At 43.1% G+C, this 21,731-nt stretch overlaps 1 protein-coding gene across 17 annotated transcripts in view; it reads left to right on the top strand.

Moving 5' to 3' along the window:
• Window positions 1-21,731, top strand: part of DOCK9 (dedicator of cytokinesis 9) — a 331,662-nt gene that overhangs the window by 289,944 nt on the left and 19,987 nt on the right. For all 17 annotated transcript variants that reach the window (XM_075129522.1, XM_048854041.2, XM_048854093.2 and 14 more), the window contains 2 exons: window positions 1,779-1,885; window positions 17,914-18,036. In XM_075129522.1, coding sequence (XP_074985623.1) covers window positions 1,779-1,885; window positions 17,914-18,036 — 230 coding nt within the window. The remainder of the gene's footprint in view (window positions 1-1,778; window positions 1,886-17,913; window positions 18,037-21,731) is intronic.

Below are 21,731 nucleotides of genomic sequence, written 5' to 3'. Positions count from 1 at the left end.
CCTCAAAAGGCTCAACAAATGGATGAAAAAATTGAAGTGTTGGATTGATAGTCCCTGGCCTCTGTAGTGTCATCCTTGTTCCACGGGGATTTTCTTATTTCAGTGGATCTGGTGAATACCTCCGTATTCCTCTCAAACTGTGCTACCGCAGATTTCTAAGATTTGCTTACAGCAGGAAGCATCAGTATCAGATGCTCCCATTTGGCCTGTGCTTGGTCTTCAGAGTCTTTATAATGATGCTGGAGGTAATCATAGCGAGACTCAGATTGCACGGTATCCACTTCTATCCCTTCCTGAATGACATCTTGATCAGAGCTTGTCAAGGCTGATTCCCCACTCTGACACTTCAAGTGCAGAAGCTGGGGGCCCGCAAGGACTCTAAAAATTAATACTGGCCACTCCAGGCTTGTATTGAACTCCCAAGGTTACAGCTTTTCTCTGACCTTGGATTGGTAAATGTTGCCACCACCCAAGTGCAAAACCCCTTTGAGAATCCAGAAAGATGCACTTGGGAATTCCTTCCTGTAGGGTACCCTCAAGCCCTTTCTCATACATCCTCTGAGGAAGAGCTGAGAAAGAAGGGGGGTGAGGGGGGAAAGGGAAATCAGCTGTTGCCACCAGCTAATTAAACAACATGTGCACAAACCTCTTAAGACACAAAAATCCAGTTCTGTTCTTAAAAAAGGTAAATTTTATTAATAAAAAAAAGAAGAAAATACATTTGGGAACTTAGGCTTTTGCTAGATTTAAAAAAAACAAAAAAAAACCTACAAGGATTAAGCATCAAGAATAGCTCTCTTTCGGTCCAGCTTAAAGGTTACAAGCCAAACAAAAGTGCCTGGGGTTAGCACAGAGGAACCCACAAGCCATAAAGAAATAAAAGGGATAAACCTAATTTTGTCTTCCTAGATATTTCCTGATCTACTTACATATCTGGGGTTTTAGATGAATAGTTTCTAGGTATGATACTGATGATTTTTCATACCTGTCCCAAGCCTCTCACAGCATAACTGCTCCCTATCTTCCTCTCCCCAAGAACAACATCAGATCAACAAAAGAAGAGTCTTGTTTCAATTTTTAAAAGTTCTAGCCTTCCCATTGGCTCTTTTGGCCAGGTGCCCACTCACTTCCTTTTACCTTTGCATAGCAGTGAGATTTTTTAACCTTTTACAGGTAGAGCAATTAGAGAAGAGCTACTATGAGGTATTTTATAGCTACTGGCTGGCTGGGTGTCCATAAAAGCAATTTATGGTGCTCATTAGCTTTTTGCAGCAGAAGTACACAATGCTACCAACTTACCTCTTGAAACAGTTTTTTTCAAAACCTTATGTTTGTGTAATTTCTGACTGCATAAAGTTTAATGATGTTTTTCACTTTGTTTTAGCACAGAATATTTCTCTGTAATCTAGGAAACTAAGTGCTACAAGAGAACAATAAATCCTTTTCCATCTTCAGTCATAAATGAATATTATCCATTAATACATTGGTCCTGACCACCTTGGTTTTTTGGAGGAAAGAGAATAGAAATATTGCTGAAATTTTTACTACTTCCAATGTCCAAAGTAAATATTAAAGATATGTGTTGGTTTAAATAATTCATTGAGCACATTGCAAATTTTATTTTGTCATTTTTGTAGTAGGTGCATTCAGATACATTAGCATGGATTTTCTGTCCCGTCAAAACTGGTGCACCGTGACTTAACGTAATCCTAATGAAAGGACAAAAATATTTGGATAGCAATGAATTTAATGTGTATATTTTTCTTTTTCAATAATAGGAATGTTTAAGCAAGGCTGTACCACTTTCAGAATAATCACACCAAATATAGATGAAGAGGCTTCAATGATGGAGGATGTTGGGATGCAAGATGTTCACTTCAATGAAGTGAGTAAACAAAATTCATATTTATTAAGATCAACTCTCGTAAACAATTGTTGCTTTACAGTGTTAATCTTATGATTTTTCAAATTTGTCTGTTTCACTCTTGGAGTTAATTATAAAATGGATTAACTGAGCTGACCAGCCTTTAAATAACTGGGTATACATTTCTGGAAAAATAACAGCAGCATTTCAGTAGTTCAAAATCCTCAAAGAAAAAAAAAAGGTAACCTAAAGAGAGTAACTAAGAACATAAAAACAAGTAAAAAAGACTGTTACATGGGGTAAAAAAAATATGCTAACTGACAAACTACAAGATGATTGTTTTATATACTATCCAGAACTAACCATAGTAAAGATTTTGACCACTTCACCAACAAAGATGTAGATTTAGATTTATGTAATGTCTACCAGTAATCTGATTACGTTATTTAACTTATACCATGTGTTTGAATTGGTGTGAAGGTATAGATTGATTTACCATCTGTATATTTTCACTTCTGCCAATTCATAAAAGATTGATAAAGTAGGAGTATAACCACTTTGTCCCATTTGAGCAGTGCTTATTAAGGCCATCTTTGGAGGATTACAAAGCCTACACTCCCAAGATCTTCTGACTTTAGGAACCCAGAAGTATCAAAACTTCTTCAAGTGATTGCTCATGTGGATTCCAATTAGGTGTGCGCATGCCATGTGCACAGTTGTTGGAAAGTTTTTTCATAGCAGCACCCATTGGGTCGGCTGTGGAGCCCTCTGGAGTGGCGCCTCTGTGGCGCTCAGTATATGACCCTGCTGACCCAGTGCCTCCTCAGTTCCTTCTTACCACCCATGACACTCATTAGAACTGTGATGGCTTGCTTTGGCAAGTGTTCCCCTAGTTCTTCCATGCTCATTCTATATAGTTTAGAGTCTCTCACAGTTTTGATAGTTTAGCTATAGTTAGGTAGCTAGTTAGTTAGTAGGCATGGGGGAGGAGGGGTCTTTCCCACTCAGACTTTCCTGCTTCCCCTTGGGACTCGGGGCATGCCTCTATCCCAAGGATTCAAGTCCTGCCACAAGCCCATGCCAGTGGGCGACCCCCACGACTCTTGCATCAAGTGTCTGGGGGAGGTGCACCGGTCAGTCTGGTGCACCTCCCCCAGACACTTGATGCAAGATTTGCAGAGAATTTCACCCCAGAGCTAAAAAGGAGTGGGACTTTCGCCTCTGTGCAGAGCACTCCGGCCTCCATAAGAGAAGTGGTGCTGAGGAAAGACTCCGGGCACAGAGACCCTCAGCACTGGTGCTCCCTGGCACCGAAGCCAGTGGAAACTGCAAGGCACTGGTCTCACTCCCCAGTTCCGAAGTAGGACAGGGACCAACCCCTGCATCGAGGGCTTGTGCCCTGGAAGCCACCACTGAGGGGCATTCTGTGGGGGAGCTCCTGGAACCAAAAATTCGGGAGCTGGCACTGTTTTCCAGAGGTGGGGAACTCCCCACATTGACCTCTTCGCCACTCAGGGCAACAGGAAGTGCCTGCAAATCTGCTCCTTTCAGAACCAGAGCCAAGGCTCTATTGCGAACGCATTTCTCCTCCCCAGTCAGATCATCTGTTGTACGCGTTCCCGCCATTTCTGCTTGTGCACAAGATCCTGCTCAAAATCCAGAGGGACAAAGTGATGGTCATAATGGTGGCACTGGTACATCACGCTCCTGGAACTTTCAGTGGGCACCCCTATCGCGTTGCCCCTGCTTCCGGACCTGATCACCTAGGACCATGGTTGCCTTCGTCACCCAGACCTTCAGTCTCTTCGCCTCTTGGCCTGGAAGCTTCATGGTTAAACCCCACGGAGCTCATGTGCTCGCAGTCGGTTAGGTAGGTCCTGCTTGGTAGGAAGCCCTCAACTTGGTCCACTATCTGGCCAAGTGGAAAAGGTTTGCAGTCTGGTGCTCCCAGGGCCGTACTCCGTCATTGCAGGCCTCTATTCCTTTCATCTTGGAGTACCTGTTACACCTTAAGCAGCAAGGTCTGGCAGCTTCTTTCATCAAGGTGCACTTGGCAGATATCTCTGCATTGCACCCAGGAGTGATCGGGCACTCCGTTTTCACCAACCGCAGGGTTGGCCACTTCTTCAGACGTCTGGAGCATCTGTACCCACAGGTTCGGCAGCCGATCCCTGCGTGGGTTCTCAACCTGTTTCTCTCCAAACTGATGGGGCCTCATGGAAGGTTGCCTTTCTAGTCTCCATTACTTCGGCAAGGAGTGTTTCAGAACTTAAGGTACTCACCTCTGACCCTCTGTCATAAATACAAAGGGAGGGGTAATCACCTTTCTGTATACAGAACTATAAAATCCCTCCAGGCCAGAGACAAAACCCTTTCATCTGTAAAGGGTTAAGAAGCTAGGATAACCTCGCTGACACCTGACCAAAATGACCAATGAGGAGACAAGTTACTTTCAAATCTGCGGGGGGGGCGGAAACTAAGGCCTCTCTGTCTGTGTGATGCTTTTGCCGGGACCAGAGCAGGAATGCAGGTCAGAACTCCTGTAAAGAGTTAGTAAGCAATCTAGTTAGATATGCATTAGATTCTGTTTTGTTTAAATGGCGGATAAACTAAGTTGTGCTGAATGGAATGTATATTCCTGTTTTTGTGTCTTTTTGTAACTTAAGGTTTTGCCTAGAGGGATTCTCTGTTTTGAATCTGATTACCCTGTAAGGTATTTACCATCCTGATTTTACAGAGGTGATTCTTTTTACTTCTATTAAAATTCTTCTTTTATGAACCTGTAGGCTTTTTCATTGTTCTTAAGATCCAAGGGTTTGGGTCTGTGTTCACCTATGCAAATTGGTGAGGATTTTTATCAAGCCTTCCCCAGGAAAGGGGGTGTAGTGCTTGGGGGGATATTTTTGGGGGGAGACCTTTCCAAGTGGGCACTTCCCCTGTTCTTTGTGTAACACTTTGGTGATGGCAGCTTTTAACCTAAACTGGTAAGAATAAACTTAGAGGGTCTTTCATGCGGGTCCCCACATCTGTACTCTAGAGTTCAGAGTGGGGAAGGAACTATGACACCCTCCCTCCATGGTTTTCTTTAAGGACAAGGTACAGTTTAGACTTCACCCTGCTTTCCTTCCGAAGGTTGTGTCCCAGTTTCACTCCAACCAGAATATTTTCCTGCCTGTTTTTACCCTAAACCTCATGCGAGCAGCCGGGAGCAAAGACTCGACTCACTGGACGTTCGATGGGCGCTCACCTTTTACATAGAGCACACAAAGTTGTTCCAAAAATCGAACCAGCTGTTTGTGGCAGTGGTAAACCATATAAAAGGTCTTCCGGTTTCATCGCAGAGGATCTCATTGTGGATCACCTCCTGCACCTGCTACAAGTTGGCCAACCTTCCAGCCCCGGCACATTCCACAAGGGCTTATTTGCCTCCCCACGCTCACCCCACAGCAGCAGCTCCTGCAACTCCAGTCCTGCAGGGCTGGCTGGGCTCAGCACCCCAATCCAGTCATTGTGACCTGGTGCACAGGATCACAGCACTGCTCAGGATTGGCCTAGTCACCCCTCTGGCATGATGACAGGAGGATGGCTGGGCCAAACTTTTGTGAGTAGCACTGTGACCCCAGGTGCCAGATCGCATTGCTGCTTACCCAGATTTGACAAGGCCGCTCCCAAAACCTGAATGGCCCAGAGGTTGCAACACCCAGAGCAGGGAACGAGTCCAGCCAGCCCCATGGAACAGGAGCCACAGGATCTGCCACTATTGTACACATGATGTACTTATATAGTACTTATTATGTTAATGTGTTTATTAGGTATCGTGGTTAAGAAATATTTAGTAAGCCAAATTTTTTTGCACTAAAGTTATTTACTGGTTTGCGACAGACCATCAAGATTTACAAATGGGTCCTCAGCCCAAAAAGGTTGAGAACCATTAGTGTAAGAGAAAATGACTAGTATGTGTTCAAGGAATATTTCAAAACTGACCACCATTTATAATGTCCTAGATGTTTAATTGTAACAATCGGAAACTGCTTGGGCTTTTTCCCCCATTACAGGCCTACTTACGGAAATTTTCCAAAAAAAAAATCAAATCTGTTTGTTTTTTTAAATAAGTCAATTGTGTAGACTTTTTTAACAGATCTACAGTGTAATATGGTCAATGTGCAGTGCAGGGAAAATGAAATGTACCACCAAATCTCCCTGGAGAATCAGAAGGATATCATGTTAGTCACTGTGAGCAATTCACACTCCAATACATGGAAGGAATACCCACGGAGAATTATTATTTTTATATGTGTGTGTGTGTGTATTGGTGGGTCCCACACTTCCGGGCGGATTCAGTGGCCTCAGAAACTCACTAAGGCCCCAGTGTGATCTTCTTTTCACAGTGTAGTGGCAAGAGTCACAGCCTATTGAGTTACTTTCATCACAGGCCAGAAATGGGAACGGGAAATATCCCACAGTCTTTGTCACTCCATAGCGCTCAGTAGGCACAGTTCGGCCTCCTGACTGGACCGAGGCCTGCTTCCCCTCTCAAGGGGATCTCTGTAGAGCATGGGTGCACGGAGGGGGACGGGGGGGAGAACCCAGGCCCACCCTCTACTCTGGGTTCCAGCCCAAGGACCCTAATGGTAGCAGCTGTTGGCTGATTTCCCTTCACCACTGAAGCTGCTTTGATTCCCTGGGCCACTTCACCATGGTCCCCTTTTCCTAGCTTCACCCTTACCTCAGGATACAGCAGTGCTTCCTCTCCTCCGGCTCCTTTCACCTAGGCACTCTCAAGGGAACTGGAAAGGAGAGCTTTTGGGCAGTATGAGTGAGACCTTGATTGGTTCCAGCTGTCTCCATTAGCCTAATGGCCTTAACTGACCCTTTGCCAGTTAATTGGGGTCAGGTGCTGGCATTAGCCTAACAACCTTAACTGGTTAATTGGCATCAGATTGGCCTGGAGTAGCCTTTGTTTGGCTATCCAGGGAACAGGGACCTGCTCCTTCTGAGGCTGATGTACCTGCCTTCTACTACTCTCTTATATCCTTCAGGTCTGAGTCTGTCTCTCTCTCTCTCAATATATATATATTCTTCTCCGAGTGATGTCCCTGGGGGTGCTCCACTTCAGGAGTGGGTGCATACCTGCAACATAGAGCAGAGAATTTCAGCATTAGTGTCCATCTGGATTATGCATGCACAGTGGCTGTCTTGTGGTGCCATTGGCGCCTCATCTAGAGCGCCCGTGCCCCAACCTCAACCGTGCTCACCCAAAAGTGGAGCTCCATAGTGGGGTCCCGTCAGCCAGGGTCAGATCTAGAAAACATAGTTAGAAATAGTTTGTTTCAATATATAGTTAGTATTAGTCTTAGTTATTTACAAAAAAAAAATATTATTTAAAACCGCACTCAACTATGCCTGGTTCTCCAGGTTTTAAAAGATGTGGCTTGTGCTGAAACACTATGCCCATCTCAGACGGACATTCCCTCTGCATCCGCTGCCTTGGTGAGTTGCATATTCCCCAAAAGTGCACTCACTGTAGCAACTTGAAGACCAAAACCAGGTGGAATCAAGACCTACACCTGAAGTCCATACTTATGGAGAAATCTCTCTGCCTGGCCTCAGACCCCGGACAACAGACCCCTTCTACAGGGCGATCCCTGGGTTCCTCAACCTCAGCGAAAGACAAGGCTCATTCCTCAAAAAGCTTGAGGAAAAGAGCTACAACCTCACCACAGAGAGAGCCGACAAAAAAGAAACTGTTTCCTGCCAGGTTTCTGTCTTCGGTGCCAACCACTCCAGGGGTATGCACCTTCAAGGCACAGGGACCTCTGTCGAGTCCTATAGTAAAGACAAGGAGTCTAGAAGCACGTCTTAAACCTACCATCTCCTCTGCAGCACCAACAACACCAGTGAAAGAAACAGCACCAAAGCTGTCACAGGTGGCTATGCAACCACTACCCACGCCGACAGTTTCATCGGCACCAGCAGAGAGGGCAAAGATGGCACCACCAGCACCAACCAAGTCAAGTTACAAAGCCTCGGCACCACCCACAGTACCATCAAAAACACTGGCACTGTTAGCAATGGCACAAAACCGCCAGCACCACACTATTTACTAAACCATAGAGACATCCTGGTGTTCTCCATACCAGTCTCTCCACTCTTCGGCACCGATGGCTCCCTGGAGCATACAGCACCTGAACAATCAGCCTCACCCAACGCCCCACCATTCTCTAGCAACAAGGACGATGAGCACAAAGAGGGTGTCGTCCCCTCACACCACTCTTCACCAATTGAAACCAGATCATCTTTGGGACCTGTGCGATCAATGGTCCAATATGGACAAGATATGCAGCCTTGGTATGGACAGCCATGGATATGCCCACCCATGCCCTTCTCCATGCAGTGGTCACACTGGGACTCAGGGGCAGCCTACAGGGCACCTTATAACCAACCTCCCACCCCACATAGAAGTAGGATAAGATAACCACCACCATTCTCCATACCAGATACTTCTGAAGTCCAACATGAAACAGGACAAGAGGGAGGGAGGGCACAGAGCAGGACACAACATCAAAAGCACATAATTCCTCATCGTCACGAGATGAAGCCAAAATGGCCCCACCTCCCACTGCTGCTGATGATTTTAAGCAGTTCCAAGAACTGTTTAAACAGGTGGCACAGAGCTAAGAGATCCCACTCAAGGAAGTATCTGTGCTTCTTCCAGTGCTTGCTCATGTCGATTCCACATAGATGTGTGTGCACCACGTGTACAGTCGTCAGAAGGTTTTTCCCCTAGTGGTGTCCGTCCGGTCAGCTGTGGAACCCTCTGGAGCCAACTCACCTTTATGGTGGTGTGTATATGTTCCTTCTGACCTGCCGCCTCTTGAGTTCCTTCTTACGGCCAGTGATGGTCATTGGAGCTGAGTGTCTCTCTTGCTTCGGCAAGTGTTTCCCTTAGTATCTCTGTTTTGTCAGCCTGTAAATAGTTAAATAGTTAGTGTTTGTTACAGTAGTTAGTAGTTGGAGTTGGGGGTTCCCCCCACCCCAGTTCCTTCCCTTCTTGGGGTTCGCAGCCATGCCTCGATCCCAAGGTTTTAAACCATGTGGAACCTTCCACAAGCCCATGCCACGGGGCAAGCCCCATGACGCCTGCCTAAAGTGTCTGGGGGAGGCACATCAAACGGATGGCTGAAAGATCTGCCAAGGGTTCTGCCCGAGAACGAAAAAGGAAAGGGACTTCAGGCTCAAGCAGCTCCTCATGGAGGCAGCCCTCTGTCCCGAGCTGGCCCCAGGCCAGCAGGACTTGGCACTGACACCTTTGTGCGGAGCACTCCGGTCTCCGTTAGAGAAGCTACGGCACCGAAGAAGGACAATATGCATAGAGTCCCTCGGCACTGTCACTCCCCAGTGCCAAAACCCATGGCGGTAACATGGCACCACTCGCATTCACTGGTGCCACATAAGCAGCACAAGAAGACTGATAGACAGCACTTGCCCACGGTGAGAGCAGCCGAGACTGACAGCGCTAGCGGTGTGGGTCCCGTGCAGGGGCAGTCAGCACCTCTCTTGCAGGAAACGACACCATTGACTATGGGCCTGCAGAGGGGTCTTTCGAATTCTGAACAGTTGCACTCTCCTGCTAGAGAGTGTCAGATGAAGGAGTTGGAGCTCCCTTCTACCCCGGATACATTTGAGGTGACCAGGGACCCGATTGCCATCATGGCACAGCAGTCCCCTGCCAGGCAGGACAGACTTCCGGCACCTCAAGGCATGGCACCATCCAGAGGCAAGCCTGTGATGATAAAGCACCACTCACCATCCCTGCGGCACTGTTCCCTTGCACCATCCCACTCAGCACCGCCGTGGTCTCTGCACTTGGAGTCTCTGTCGTCGGACTCACCAGGGAGGATTTCAGAGCGTGCGTATCTCTAAATGCAAGAACTCTACTGCACAATTTATAATAATGAGATTGTATTATATAAGCCCCTTTGTCATTCCTTACAAAGATAAATTTGTGTTTCTCATCACAGGAAATTATCCTGCCTTCCCTCTGTCTGCATTCTAAGCATAAGGTGCAAACACTTTAGCACAACCAGGAATATCCATTTAAAACAAACTTTTCTACAAGAAATTCAAAATGTTTTCATTTCACCTCTGGAGATACCAGGTCAATCTAAATATTCTCTGGATGGATATCGGTACAGTGCTGCCTCAGGGGAAACAAATGTTAATTCTCTAGCCAACATTCCATTCCAGAGCACATAGAAGATCTCTAGGTGCATCTTGGGCAGAGAGAACTTCTCTTCAGGGAAAAAAAACTACAAAGCAGCAAGGTACATATTGCTGTTTATCTTTGTAAAACACTGAAAGTTAGATTTTTCATTCTTTTGCGCAAGCATCTGTAACGATCTTGGGGTTCATTAAATAACAAACCACTGAATGAGAGAGGAATAAAACTTCAATAAAACAAACTGGAGAGCATCTCTGGTGAACTGCTGCACAGTGTTCCCAACCCCCGCCTCCAGGGAAAATCTCCAAATTCCTATGTTCATAATACTGTCCCTTTTGAGGGAGCATCTGTCAAGGTTCCTCCCCCACTCTGAACTCTAGGGTACAGATGTGGGGACCTGCATGAAAACCTCCTAAGCTTACTTTTACCAGCTTAGGTTAAAACTTCCCCAAGGTACAAATTAATTTTATCCTTTGTCCTTGGAATATCCACTGCCACCACCAAACTCTAACTGGGTTTACTGGGAAACGTAGTTTGGATACGTCTTTCCCCCCAAAATCCTCCCAACCCTTGCACCCCACTTCCTGGGAAAGGTTTGGTAAAAATCCTCACCAATTTGCATAGGTGACCACAGACCCAAACCCTTGGATCTGAGAACAATGAAAAAGCATTCAGTTTTCTTACAAAGAGACTTTTAATAGAAATAGCAGTAAATAGAAGTAAAGGAATCACCTCTGTAAAATCAGGATGGTAGATACCTTACAGGGTAATTAGATTCAAAACATAGAGAATCCCTCTAGGCAAAACCTTAAGTTACAAAAAAGACACACAGACAGAAATAGTCATTCTATTCAGCACAGTTCTTTTCTCAGCCATTTAAAGAAATCATAATCTAACACATACCTAGCTAGATTACTTACTAAAAGTTCTAAGACTCCATTCCTGTTCTGTCCCTGGCAAGAACAGCATACAGACAGACACAGACCCTTTGTTTCTCTCCCTCCTCCCAGCTTTTGAAAGTATCTTGTCTCCTCATTGGTCATTTTGGTCAGGTGCCAGCGAGGTTACCTTTAGCTTCTTAACCCTTTACAGGTGAGAGGATTTTTCCTCTGGCCAGGAGGGATTTTAAAGGGGTTTACCCTTCCCTTTATATTTATGACAGCATCTCTAAATTATAATCTTCTACTAACATATCTCTACAGCATCTACACAGGAAGTATTATTAGAGAGGGGGATTTTCTCTCTCTCTCTTCTTGCCTTTTTTCCCCTCTTTAAGAATCTGAACACTAACTTCCTAGTCTCAATGGACAAGTGAAGGTGTTATCAAAATAGAATGGAAAAATTTGATGTCTGTTGAAAATTTCCTTTCTGTGAGTAACATCTCTGCTAGTCCTTCCCAAAATGAAAAAAAAATAAAAGTACGTTTGTTTTGATCTTAGTGCATATTGGAAACCTTATGTAGACAGGGAGGAATTGAAGTCATAGTTGAAGATTTAAAGAAGGAAGGTTGATGCTGAAATTCATCTAAAGAAGTTTATTATATCATTTTGGAAGTACTCATTCAGATGGCAGCAGGAATGAGTTTGGTACTTTCTAAGCAACATTTTCAGCTGCCTCTAGATCCACTGTAGACAGGGACAACACAGACGTGAAGAACTAGTGGAGATCTTCACAGAAAGAAAATGAGCGTGTACCAAAATGTCCATTCTCTGAAATAGTAAGGTTCTGAGAAGAAAATAATGCAGTTAAATGAAAGCACTGAGAGGTTTGTATTATCAAAAGGAATTGGTTGTTTTTAACCAGCTCCTTATGGTGTTACTTATCCCAACCAAATTCACAGTCCATATTGATCAATTTCACAGCCAGAGGATTTTTAAATTGGTCAGTTTCACCTTTTCAGATGTTTACATCTGAAATTTAACGGTTTTGTAACCGTGGGGGTCCCTTTTCTGGCAGCAGGGGGAGTTCGGACCCACATCAATAAGCCTCCTCCAGCTGCAGGAACCTTCAGGGCTGCTGCCCAGCACTGTAGCTTCCTGCAGAAGGGGGAGGCACTCAGAGGTGGGTCTGATCTCCCATCCCCACCCCCTAGAGCTGCCATGCAAGGGAAGGACAAGTCCTGCCACTCCCCAGTCCAGCAGCAAGGGGGAGATCAGAGTTCACAAGGAAGGGCTTATTTCACAGTCCGTGACACGTTTTTCACAGCTGTGGAATTGGTGGGGTCTCACCTGTAATTAGTCAAGTAAATTGTTTTGAGGAGCAGCTGGTGGGTGAGTTCTAGTGAGCGCAGATCCACCCCTGTGTTCGAGATTAACATACTGTTTCAGAGAAGAAAAATTACAGGTTAAGACCAGAGTTTCTTTGCCTAGTGTGACTTTGTGGTGGCATGTTTAAAAAAATCAGTGCTCTTGTACTGTAGGCAGTTTCTGATAGTTATATTTTTCACAGGTAAACATAACATACTGTATCGTAGCGATGCTTGTTTAGTTTTGAGCATCTGACAAGCAACAGAAATCCAACAAATACGATTGTAAAAATGAAGTTAGAATTTGAGGATAACAGTAAATTCTATGGTTTAGTGATTTTAATGTATGTATTAATAGGAACTCTAATACTTTCTTTTATCTCGGAAGCACAAACAAGAAGCATGGAAACAAGCAACATTGAGAGATAACTGAACTTACGGCATAAGGCTATTCTTTATCAGTCATATTCGAATGTGGTTTTGCCCGTTTCATCTCTCGGACATAAATAAATAAACCTTTAACAAGGTCTATAGTTCACAAGATTATCACAAAATGATAGAACTGAGGGGGTTATACAGTACCTAAGTGTACATGTAAAGGAGAGATAGGGAGGAGCATCTTAACATACTTAATTGAGGAAAAATTAGACCAGTCTAGCATAAGTGTAGCAGTAGTCAGGTGATAAGCTTTTACAAATATCTTGAACGGTGTAACCTACAATTTCATTTTAAGGAGGGGAAATAATCAAATGTTTCTGTTTCACCTCTAGAGCATCTAAAAACAGTGTCCCCTTCCCCATCACCAAAAGCCCAGCTAGATCACAAGTAATGAACTCATCAATAATAATGAATGTCTGTTATTCCATCATGTGACTGAGGGGATAAGCACTTCTGATTTCCTAGAATTAAAGTAGTTAAATAGTAATATACAAGTTCATAGTGTCAAGTCATATAAAAATAAGTGGAAGATAAAAAAGTGTGGTTACCATTGTACAGTGTACTTTAAGCCACATTATAAGAGGAATAAACACTGCAGCCCCACCATGCTGTCCACAAAAAATGCAGCACTTGAACTTCATGAATATGGCATTACATACCTCAGTACACGGTAGAAGAAAGAGTACGCTACATCAAGCAACACAGTTAAAGTGCTAAAGTTGTAAATCAGCTCTTGCACAATCACGTATCCTGATGTCTACAGATAGAAAATTAAAGATTATGGTCCTGATCATGCCCCTGTTAAATGCCTTAGGTAATTCTGTGTTCTTCCTCCAACAAGGCAGAGCACAGAAGGCACAGCTAGAGAGAAGAAGAGAGCAAAGATGATTTTATGCCCTACAGTGACCTGTGTCAGGCCCAACAATGCATTCTATATATAATTTCTTTAAAAAAAGATATATATATACATATATATAGCCTAATTTGGAATAACAAATACATCAGAACTGGGTGAGGAGAGGCGAATACATTCACCATTTTAAAATTTCATCTCTCCCTTTTTAAATTTTATAGTCCACTAGTCTAGTAGTCTACAGATGACCAATGGAATGGAAAAGCAAAACAGGATGAGAGAAAGAATATATAGTCAAAAAAGTTACCATATTATGAAACTAGTTTCTCTTTAATGTATTGAAATGCATGCAAACTATAGACACAGTATTTCTAAACATTAAATGGTGACCCAAACAAAGCAAATGAAAGAAAAATTTTAAATGATTGCCAAATCTTACCGCAACTATTGAAACTGCTTAGAATGAAAAATAGTTCATGTAAATACCACTTACTGAAATAAAATACTTTGGCCATAATTTTGTGCTAACAAATAAAGCTTGTATACAAGGCTAATATTATGTTAACATTTTACTTATGTAACAATTTTGTATACTTGGTTAAATCTGCTGGTGTCTGTAACTCTGTTAATTCATATGAAACAAATGTAATTTCTAATATGGCCACATAAAATATTTTACTTATTCATAGATATTTAGGTCAGAAGGGACCATTATGATCATCTAGTCTGACCTCCTGCACAATGCAGGCCACAGAATTTCACCCACCACCTCCTGCAAAAAAAACCTCACCTATATCTGTGCTATATCTGAAGTCCTCAAATCGTAGTTTAGAGACTTCAAGGAGCAGAGAATCCTCCAGCAAATGACCCGTGCCCTATGCTACAGAGGAAGGCAAAAAACCTCCAGGGCCTCTTCCAATCTGCCCTGGAGGAAAATTCCTTCCCGACCCCAAATATGGCAGTCAGCTAAACCCTGAGCATGTGCGCAAGATTCATCAGCCAGATACTACAGAAAATTTTTTCCTGGGTAACTCAGATCCCACCCCATCTAATATCCCATCACAGGCCATTGGGCCTATTTACCATGAATATTTAATTACCAAAACCATATTATCCCATCATACCGTCTCCTCCATAAACTTATTGAGTTTAATCTTAAAGCCAGATAGGCACTGCTTCCCTTGGAAGGCTATTCCAAAACTTCACTCCTCTGATAGTTAGAAACCTTCGTCTAATTTCTAGTCTAAATTTCCTGGTGGCCAGTTTATATCCATTTGTTCTTGTGTCCACATTGGTACTGAGCTTAAATAATTCCTCTCCCTTCCGGTATTTATCCCTCTGATTATTTATAGAGAGCAATCATATCTCCCCTCAACCTTCTTTTAGTTAGGCTAAACAAGCCAAGCTCCCTGAGTCTCCTTTCATAAGACAAGTTTTCCATTCCTCGGACCATCCCTAATAGCCCTTCTCTGTACCTGTTCCAGTTTGAATTCATCCTTCTTAAACATGGGAGACCAGAACTGCACACAGTATTCCAGGTGAGGTCTCACCAGTGCCTTGTATAACTGTACTAAAACCTCCTTATCCCTACTGGAAATACCTCTCCTGATGCATCCCAAGACCGCATTAGCTTTTTTCACATATCACATTGGCAGCTCATAGTCATCCTATGATCAACCAATACCCCAAGGTCCTTTTCCTCCTCCGTTACTTCTAATTGATGCATCCCTAGCTTATAACTAAAATTCTTGTTATTAATCCCTAAATGCATGACCTTACATTTCTCACTATTAAATTTCATCCTATTACTATTACTCCAGTTTACAAGGTCATCCAGATCCTCCTGTAGGATATCCCTGTCCTTCTCTAAATTGGCAATACCTCCCAGCTTTGTATGATCCGCAGACTTTATTAGCACACTCCCACTTTTTGTGCCGAGGTCAGTAATAAAAAGATTAAATAAGATTGGTCCCAACCGATCCTTGAGGAACTCCACTGGTAACCTCCCTCCAGCCTGACAGTTCACCTTTCAGTAGGACCCGATCCTATTCCTCCAATCCTGAAATAAACTTGGTTCATTATTATAATATTTAAACTGATTTTTTTCTTATTTCTCTTTGGAATTCTAATACAGTCATTGCAAATTTATGGGAACAATTTCCCTTTTGTCATTGTAGAAGTCCTGAATTAACTTTTATACCCGCGTCATAAATCACTACAGCCTATATTTTTCACACAATACATTTCCTTAATCTAGCCTCAGAGTCCATTTCCTGCAAACCCTTTATCATTCTAGCTTTTCTCCACACTCTGTCCAATTTCTCTTCACTGTACTATTGCAAATGTGCGTGTAGTACTCCAGTTGATAGAATTCGTTTGATACAGTGACTCCTCACTTAAAGTCATCCCGGTTCACGTTGTTTCGTTGTTACATTGCTGATCAATTAGGGAACATACTCGTTTAAAGTTGTGCAATGCTCCACTCTTACGTTGTTTGGCTGCCTGCTTTCTCCACAGCTGGCAGCCTTCCTACGTGCCCCCCCTCCAACCCCCACAGTGCCTCCAGCCCGCTGGCAGACCCCACGGATCAGCTCCTTCCCCCGCCTTCTGCCCACTGCAATCAGCTGGCTTGCGGCGTTTTGGAGGAAGGAGGGAGGGGGGAAGAGAGAGGACTTGGTGCGCAGGCTCCCCCTGACTCCTGAACGTGGCAAGCCAGCTGATTGCCCCGGGCAGGAGGGAGGGGGGAGGAGCAAGGACTCGGTGCGCCTCCCTCTTGCCCGGGGCAGTCAGCTGTTTTGCCACATTCAGGCGGCAGGGGAGGGAGCGGGGACGAGCGAGGACGCAGCATGCAAAGTAAAGGGGGGGGAGAAGAGGCGGATCAAGGATGCGGGCATGGGGGAAGGGGGGAAGTGGGCGGGCTGAGGGTTGAGCTCCCCCCCCCCGGCCCGCCCCTGGTGCTTGCAGAGTAGGAGAAGCTGCCACTGCTGCGCAACGTGCTTGTCCTAGACTACAGCACCTTCAGCCTCCTTGCCTGCCTCATTGTCCTCCAGTGCCAATGGGCTGTGCCTGTGTGGGGTAAGGCAGGGGCACCTCCTCTGTTTAAAACATATACCTGTATTAAATTGCTTGTTTAAAATAGTTTAAAATGTATATAATGCCTTTTGCCTGGCAAAAAAAAAATTTCCTTGGAACCTAACCCTCCTTATTTACATTAATTCTTATGGGGAAATTGGATTCGCTTTGCATCGTTTCACTTAGTCGCATTTTTCAGGAGCATAACTACAATGTTAAGTGAGGAGTTACTGTAGTTCAAGTTTACTTATGATTTTTAATGTAATAACATTCCATTAAAAATATATGGAAAATGAACACTCTAATGACAAGTAATCCATAGTGGGGTTTTTTGAATGAAATATCTATTCTATGTTGTGCTGGACTATTAAGAGTTATAGTGGTACATAGAACAGAAAAACTTACCTTGCACAAAATGGTACCATAATTAAGTGCATAAACTATTTGCCTTAACTAATCTTCTTGCAACAAGAAAGATTGTTTAAAAAAAAAAAAGAAAGAAAGAAAGCCAGGAATGTTATGCCCAACATATTTCTGCTTCCTCATATTTCTCAGTTTCTTAAACTTTCCTGCTCTTGTCATTTACCTTTTCATCTCAGACATGGTATATCAGATTCAAGTTCACAGAATGTACATTAATAAGTACACATTTATGAATACCTATTAGTGTAATGCAGGTAATTGTACTGAAAATGTAATTAATTAGGTAGTTCTTGTAGAAACTAAATATAAACGATAAAATTTAAGTGTTGTATCCAGTTGGCTTTTTATTAGTAATGGTTTTCACAAACCGAACATAAAAAAGCACCTCAGAAACAGAAAGTTTGTTTTATAATAAGGCTTCTGAAAAGTGATTATAAAACTTATTTGCTTGACTGCATATAAACATTCCCAGAACAAAAGCCTTATAAGGCAAGCACGTTCCTTTGTTAGGTGTACTCACGTTGAGTTGTCTTTGAAGTTCATGATATTCTCAAAAACAATATGTTATATAAAGTAAATGCAAAGTATGTATGTTCACATCCAAAACTGTGTCTGTGTTTTTGTTACTGTGTTGGATTTTTCTAAACCAATACTCTGCCTTAAAACACAATGCCTTTACATATTTTTGTTTTGGGAATCTGTTTTTCAGCAAACTGCCATTTTCCTTGTGTTTTCTTTTAATGTAGACACAACAAAACAGTGCAAAACAACTAAATTTTACTTTTTTGTAACTTTAGGATGTGCTAATGGAATTGTTAGAGCAATGTGCAGATGGACTCTGGAAGGCTGAACGATATGAACTGATTGCTGACATCTACAAACTTATAATTCCCATTTATGAAAAACGGAGGGATTTTGAGGTATTTGATAGGCTTCTGTTTTAAAATTTGTCTGTGAAAACAGTCTAGCCTTTTGAATCTATATCAGTATGATGTATCAAATATCTCTGAACAATACAGTATCAGAACAATTTTATTTGAAATATTTGTTCAAATTTAAAGTGGCATATTTAATTTATAACCAAAAAAGTTTGGTATTTCACTTGCACAGGTCCTGCTTCATGTACACCTTGAAGAACTAAATGGTTTTGTATTTGCCTTTCATCATTGGAATTTATACTGTGCATCCAATTAAAAATCAGTACGCAAAAACAGATAGCTTTTCATAAAACAATCTTACATGCAGGTGATACATAATCCTGCATATAATAATAAAGAGTTAATGTAATGAAGTTATTTTCAGAATTTTTTTTAATCCAACTGAAAACCAGTGGCAAATACAATTCCAACTCCAAAGAAGTTCTGAGCATCTTTAACTACCATTTAAGTCAATTGAAGTTCCAGGTGCTTAATGCCTCTTAGGATTTAGTATTATTACTTTCAGGATTGTTTTTCATAAACTTTATTCAGTAGTCATTTGATATTACATTACTGTAATATTAAATAGTATTGAAAATGCAATATGGATAATACTGAGGGATGAACTGTAGTCACTTGATGCATGATCATTGGCTAGTCAGTTTGGGCCTGATCATGGCCACAGTTATACACTAACACAGAGATGTAGGGGGGAGTTATGTGTCTGAACAGCCTCCTTCGTTCCTTCCCTACCTTCTCTTGTCAGCATGTGGGTAGGGGAATGGGTGATATTTTAAAAAAGAGGCTCCAGTGACATTCCTGGCAACTATGGGCCAGTAAGCCTAACTTCAGTACCAGGCAAATTGGTTGAAACGATAGTAAAGGATAAAATTATCAGACACACAGAGAAACATGATATGCTGGGGAAGAGTCAACATGGTGTCAGTAAACATATGTTCAAGGGTGATCCAGTGGATATCGTGTACTTGAACTTTCAGAAAGCCTTTGACAAGGTCCCACACCAAAAACTCTTAAGCAAATTAAACAGTCATCGAATAAGAGGGAAGGTCATCTCATGGATCAGAATCTGGTTAAAAGATAGGAAACAGTGTAGGAATAAATGGTGGTGTTCATAATGGAGAGAGGGTAAATGGTAGAGTCCCCTAAGGATCTGTACTGGAACCGGTGCTGTTCAACATATTCATAAATGATTTGGAGCTGTGTGCAGTGCAGGTTGTCCCATCTCAAAAAAGGTATATTAGAATTGGAAAAGGTTGAGAGAAAGGCAACAAAAACTATCAGGAGTACAGAACAGCTTCCATCTGAGGAGAGATTAAAAATGCTTGTTCATCTTAGAAAAGAGATGACTAAGGGAGCATATGATAGAGGTCTATAAAATCATGAATGGTGGGGAGAAAGTTAATATGTGAAAGGGTAAATAAAATTTCCCTAACACATGAGTCAGGGTTACCCAATGAAATTAATAGACAACAAGTTTAAAACTAAAATAAGGATGTACTTCTTTACACAACGCACAGTCAAGCTGTGAAACTCTTGCCAGGGGATGTTGTGAAGGCCAAAAGTATAAACTGAGTTCAAAAAAGAATTAGGTAACTTCATGGACGATAGGTCAATCAATGACTATTAGCCAAGATGGTCATGGACACAACCCCATGCTCTGGGGGTATATCTACACTGCAGTTAAAAACCTGTGACTGATCCATGCTACCTGACTCAGGCTAAGGGGTGTGGGCAAAGGGGTTATTGTAGTGAAGACATTCAGGCTTGGGCTGAAGCCCTGACTGTGGGTCCCTGAGCAAGGGGAGGATCCCAGAGCCCAGACATCTACACCAAAATTAAACAGCCCCTTAGCCCGAGTCCACTAGCATTTGCTAGTCATGGGTTTTTAATGCAGTGTAGACATACCCTGGGTGTCCCTAAGCCAGAAGCTGGGACTGAATGACGGGGGTGATGATGACAGGGTGATAATTTCCCGGTTCTGTTCATTCCCTTTGAAGCATCTGGCACTGTCCACTGTTGGAGGACAGGATACTGGGCTAAATGGATCATTGGTCTGATCCAGTATGGCCATTTTTATATTAAGTATTGGCTATGTCATCCCCCAATGTGCCAGCCAAAACAACTGAGCCAGCATATGGAGGTTAGTAATCTGCTACTACAATGGTAGTAGTTGATTCTCTCTCACACTCACACACTCACTCACTCCTCTTCACAAGAGGGTAGCAGAGAAGGATTCCTTCTCTGCATTTTCTTTTAGTGAGGACTAGAAGGAACATTACAGTCTAGCCCTTAGGGCATGGCTACACTGGAAACTTTAAAGCGCTGTCGCGTGAGCACTCCTACAGCAGCGCTTTGAAGTGCGAGTGTGGTTGTGCGCGAGCGCTGGGACAGAGGTCTCCCAGCGCTCCTGGTATTCCACCTCCACGAGGGGATTAGCTCTGAGTGCTGGGAGTGCGGCTCCTAGCGCTCAGAGCCTGTTTACACTAGCGCTTTAAAGCTCTCTGACTTACTGTGTTCAGGGGGGTGATTTTTCACATCCCTGAGCCAGCAAGTTAGAGCGCTATAAAATGTAAAAAGAAAAGGAGTACTTGTGGCACCTTAGAGACTAACCAATTTATTTGAGCATGAGCTTTCGTGAGCTACAGCTCACTTCATCGGATGCATGCTGTGGAAAGTACAGAAGACATTATATACACAGAGACCATCACAGACATGAAGGTCGCTATCTTACAACAAAAAAATTTCAAATCCAGACTCCAGCAAGAAACTGCTGAATTGGAATTCATTTGCAAATTGGATACTATTAATTTAGGCTTAAATAGAGACTGGGAGTGGCTAAGTCATTATGCAAGGTAGCCTATTTCCCCTTGTTTTTTTCTTCTCCCTCCCCTCCCCCCCCCCCCCCCCGACATTCTGGTTAAACTTGGATTTATGCTGGAAATGGCCCACCTTGATTATCATGCACATTGTAAGGAGAGTGGTCAGTTTGGATGAGCTATTGCCAGCAGGAGAGTGAGTTTGTGTGTGTATGGGGGTGGGGGGGTGAGAAAACCTGGATTTGTGCTGGAAGTGGCCCACCTTGATTATCATGCACATTGTAGGGAGAGTGGTCGCTTTGGATGAGCTATTACTAGCAGGAGAGTGAGTTTGTGTGTGTGGTTTTTGGAGGGGGGTGGGGGGGTAAGAAAACCTGGATTTGTGCTGGAAATGGCCCACCTTGATTATCATACACATTTTAAAGAGAGTGGTCACTTTGGATGGGCTATCACCAGCAGGAGAGTGAGTTTGGGGGGGGGGGGGGCAGAGGGTGAGAAAACATGGATTTGTGCTGCAAATGGCCCACCTTAATTATCATACACATTTTAAAGAGAGTGGTCATTTTGGATGGGCTATCACCAGCAGGAGAGTGAGTTTGGGGTTGGGGGGGGCGGAGGGTGAGAAAACCTGGATTTGTGCTGGAAATGGCCCAACTTGATGATCACTTTAGATAAGCTATTACCAGCAGGAGAGTGGGGTGGGAGGAGGTATTGTTTCATGGTCTCTATGTATATAATGTCTTCTGTAGTTTCCACGGTATGCATCCGATGAAGTGAGCTGTAGCTCACGAAAGCTCATGCTCAAATAAATTGGTTAGTCTCTAAGGTGCCACAAGTACTCCTTTTCTTTTTGCGAATACA

Source organism: Caretta caretta, chromosome 1 (genome assembly GCF_965140235.1).
Source record: "Caretta caretta isolate rCarCar2 chromosome 1, rCarCar1.hap1, whole genome shotgun sequence".
Classification (NCBI taxonomy): domain Eukaryota; kingdom Metazoa; phylum Chordata; order Testudines; family Cheloniidae; genus Caretta; species Caretta caretta.
The sequence above is the reverse complement of the archived record's forward strand: the minus strand, read 5'-3'. Positions and strand labels throughout refer to the sequence as shown.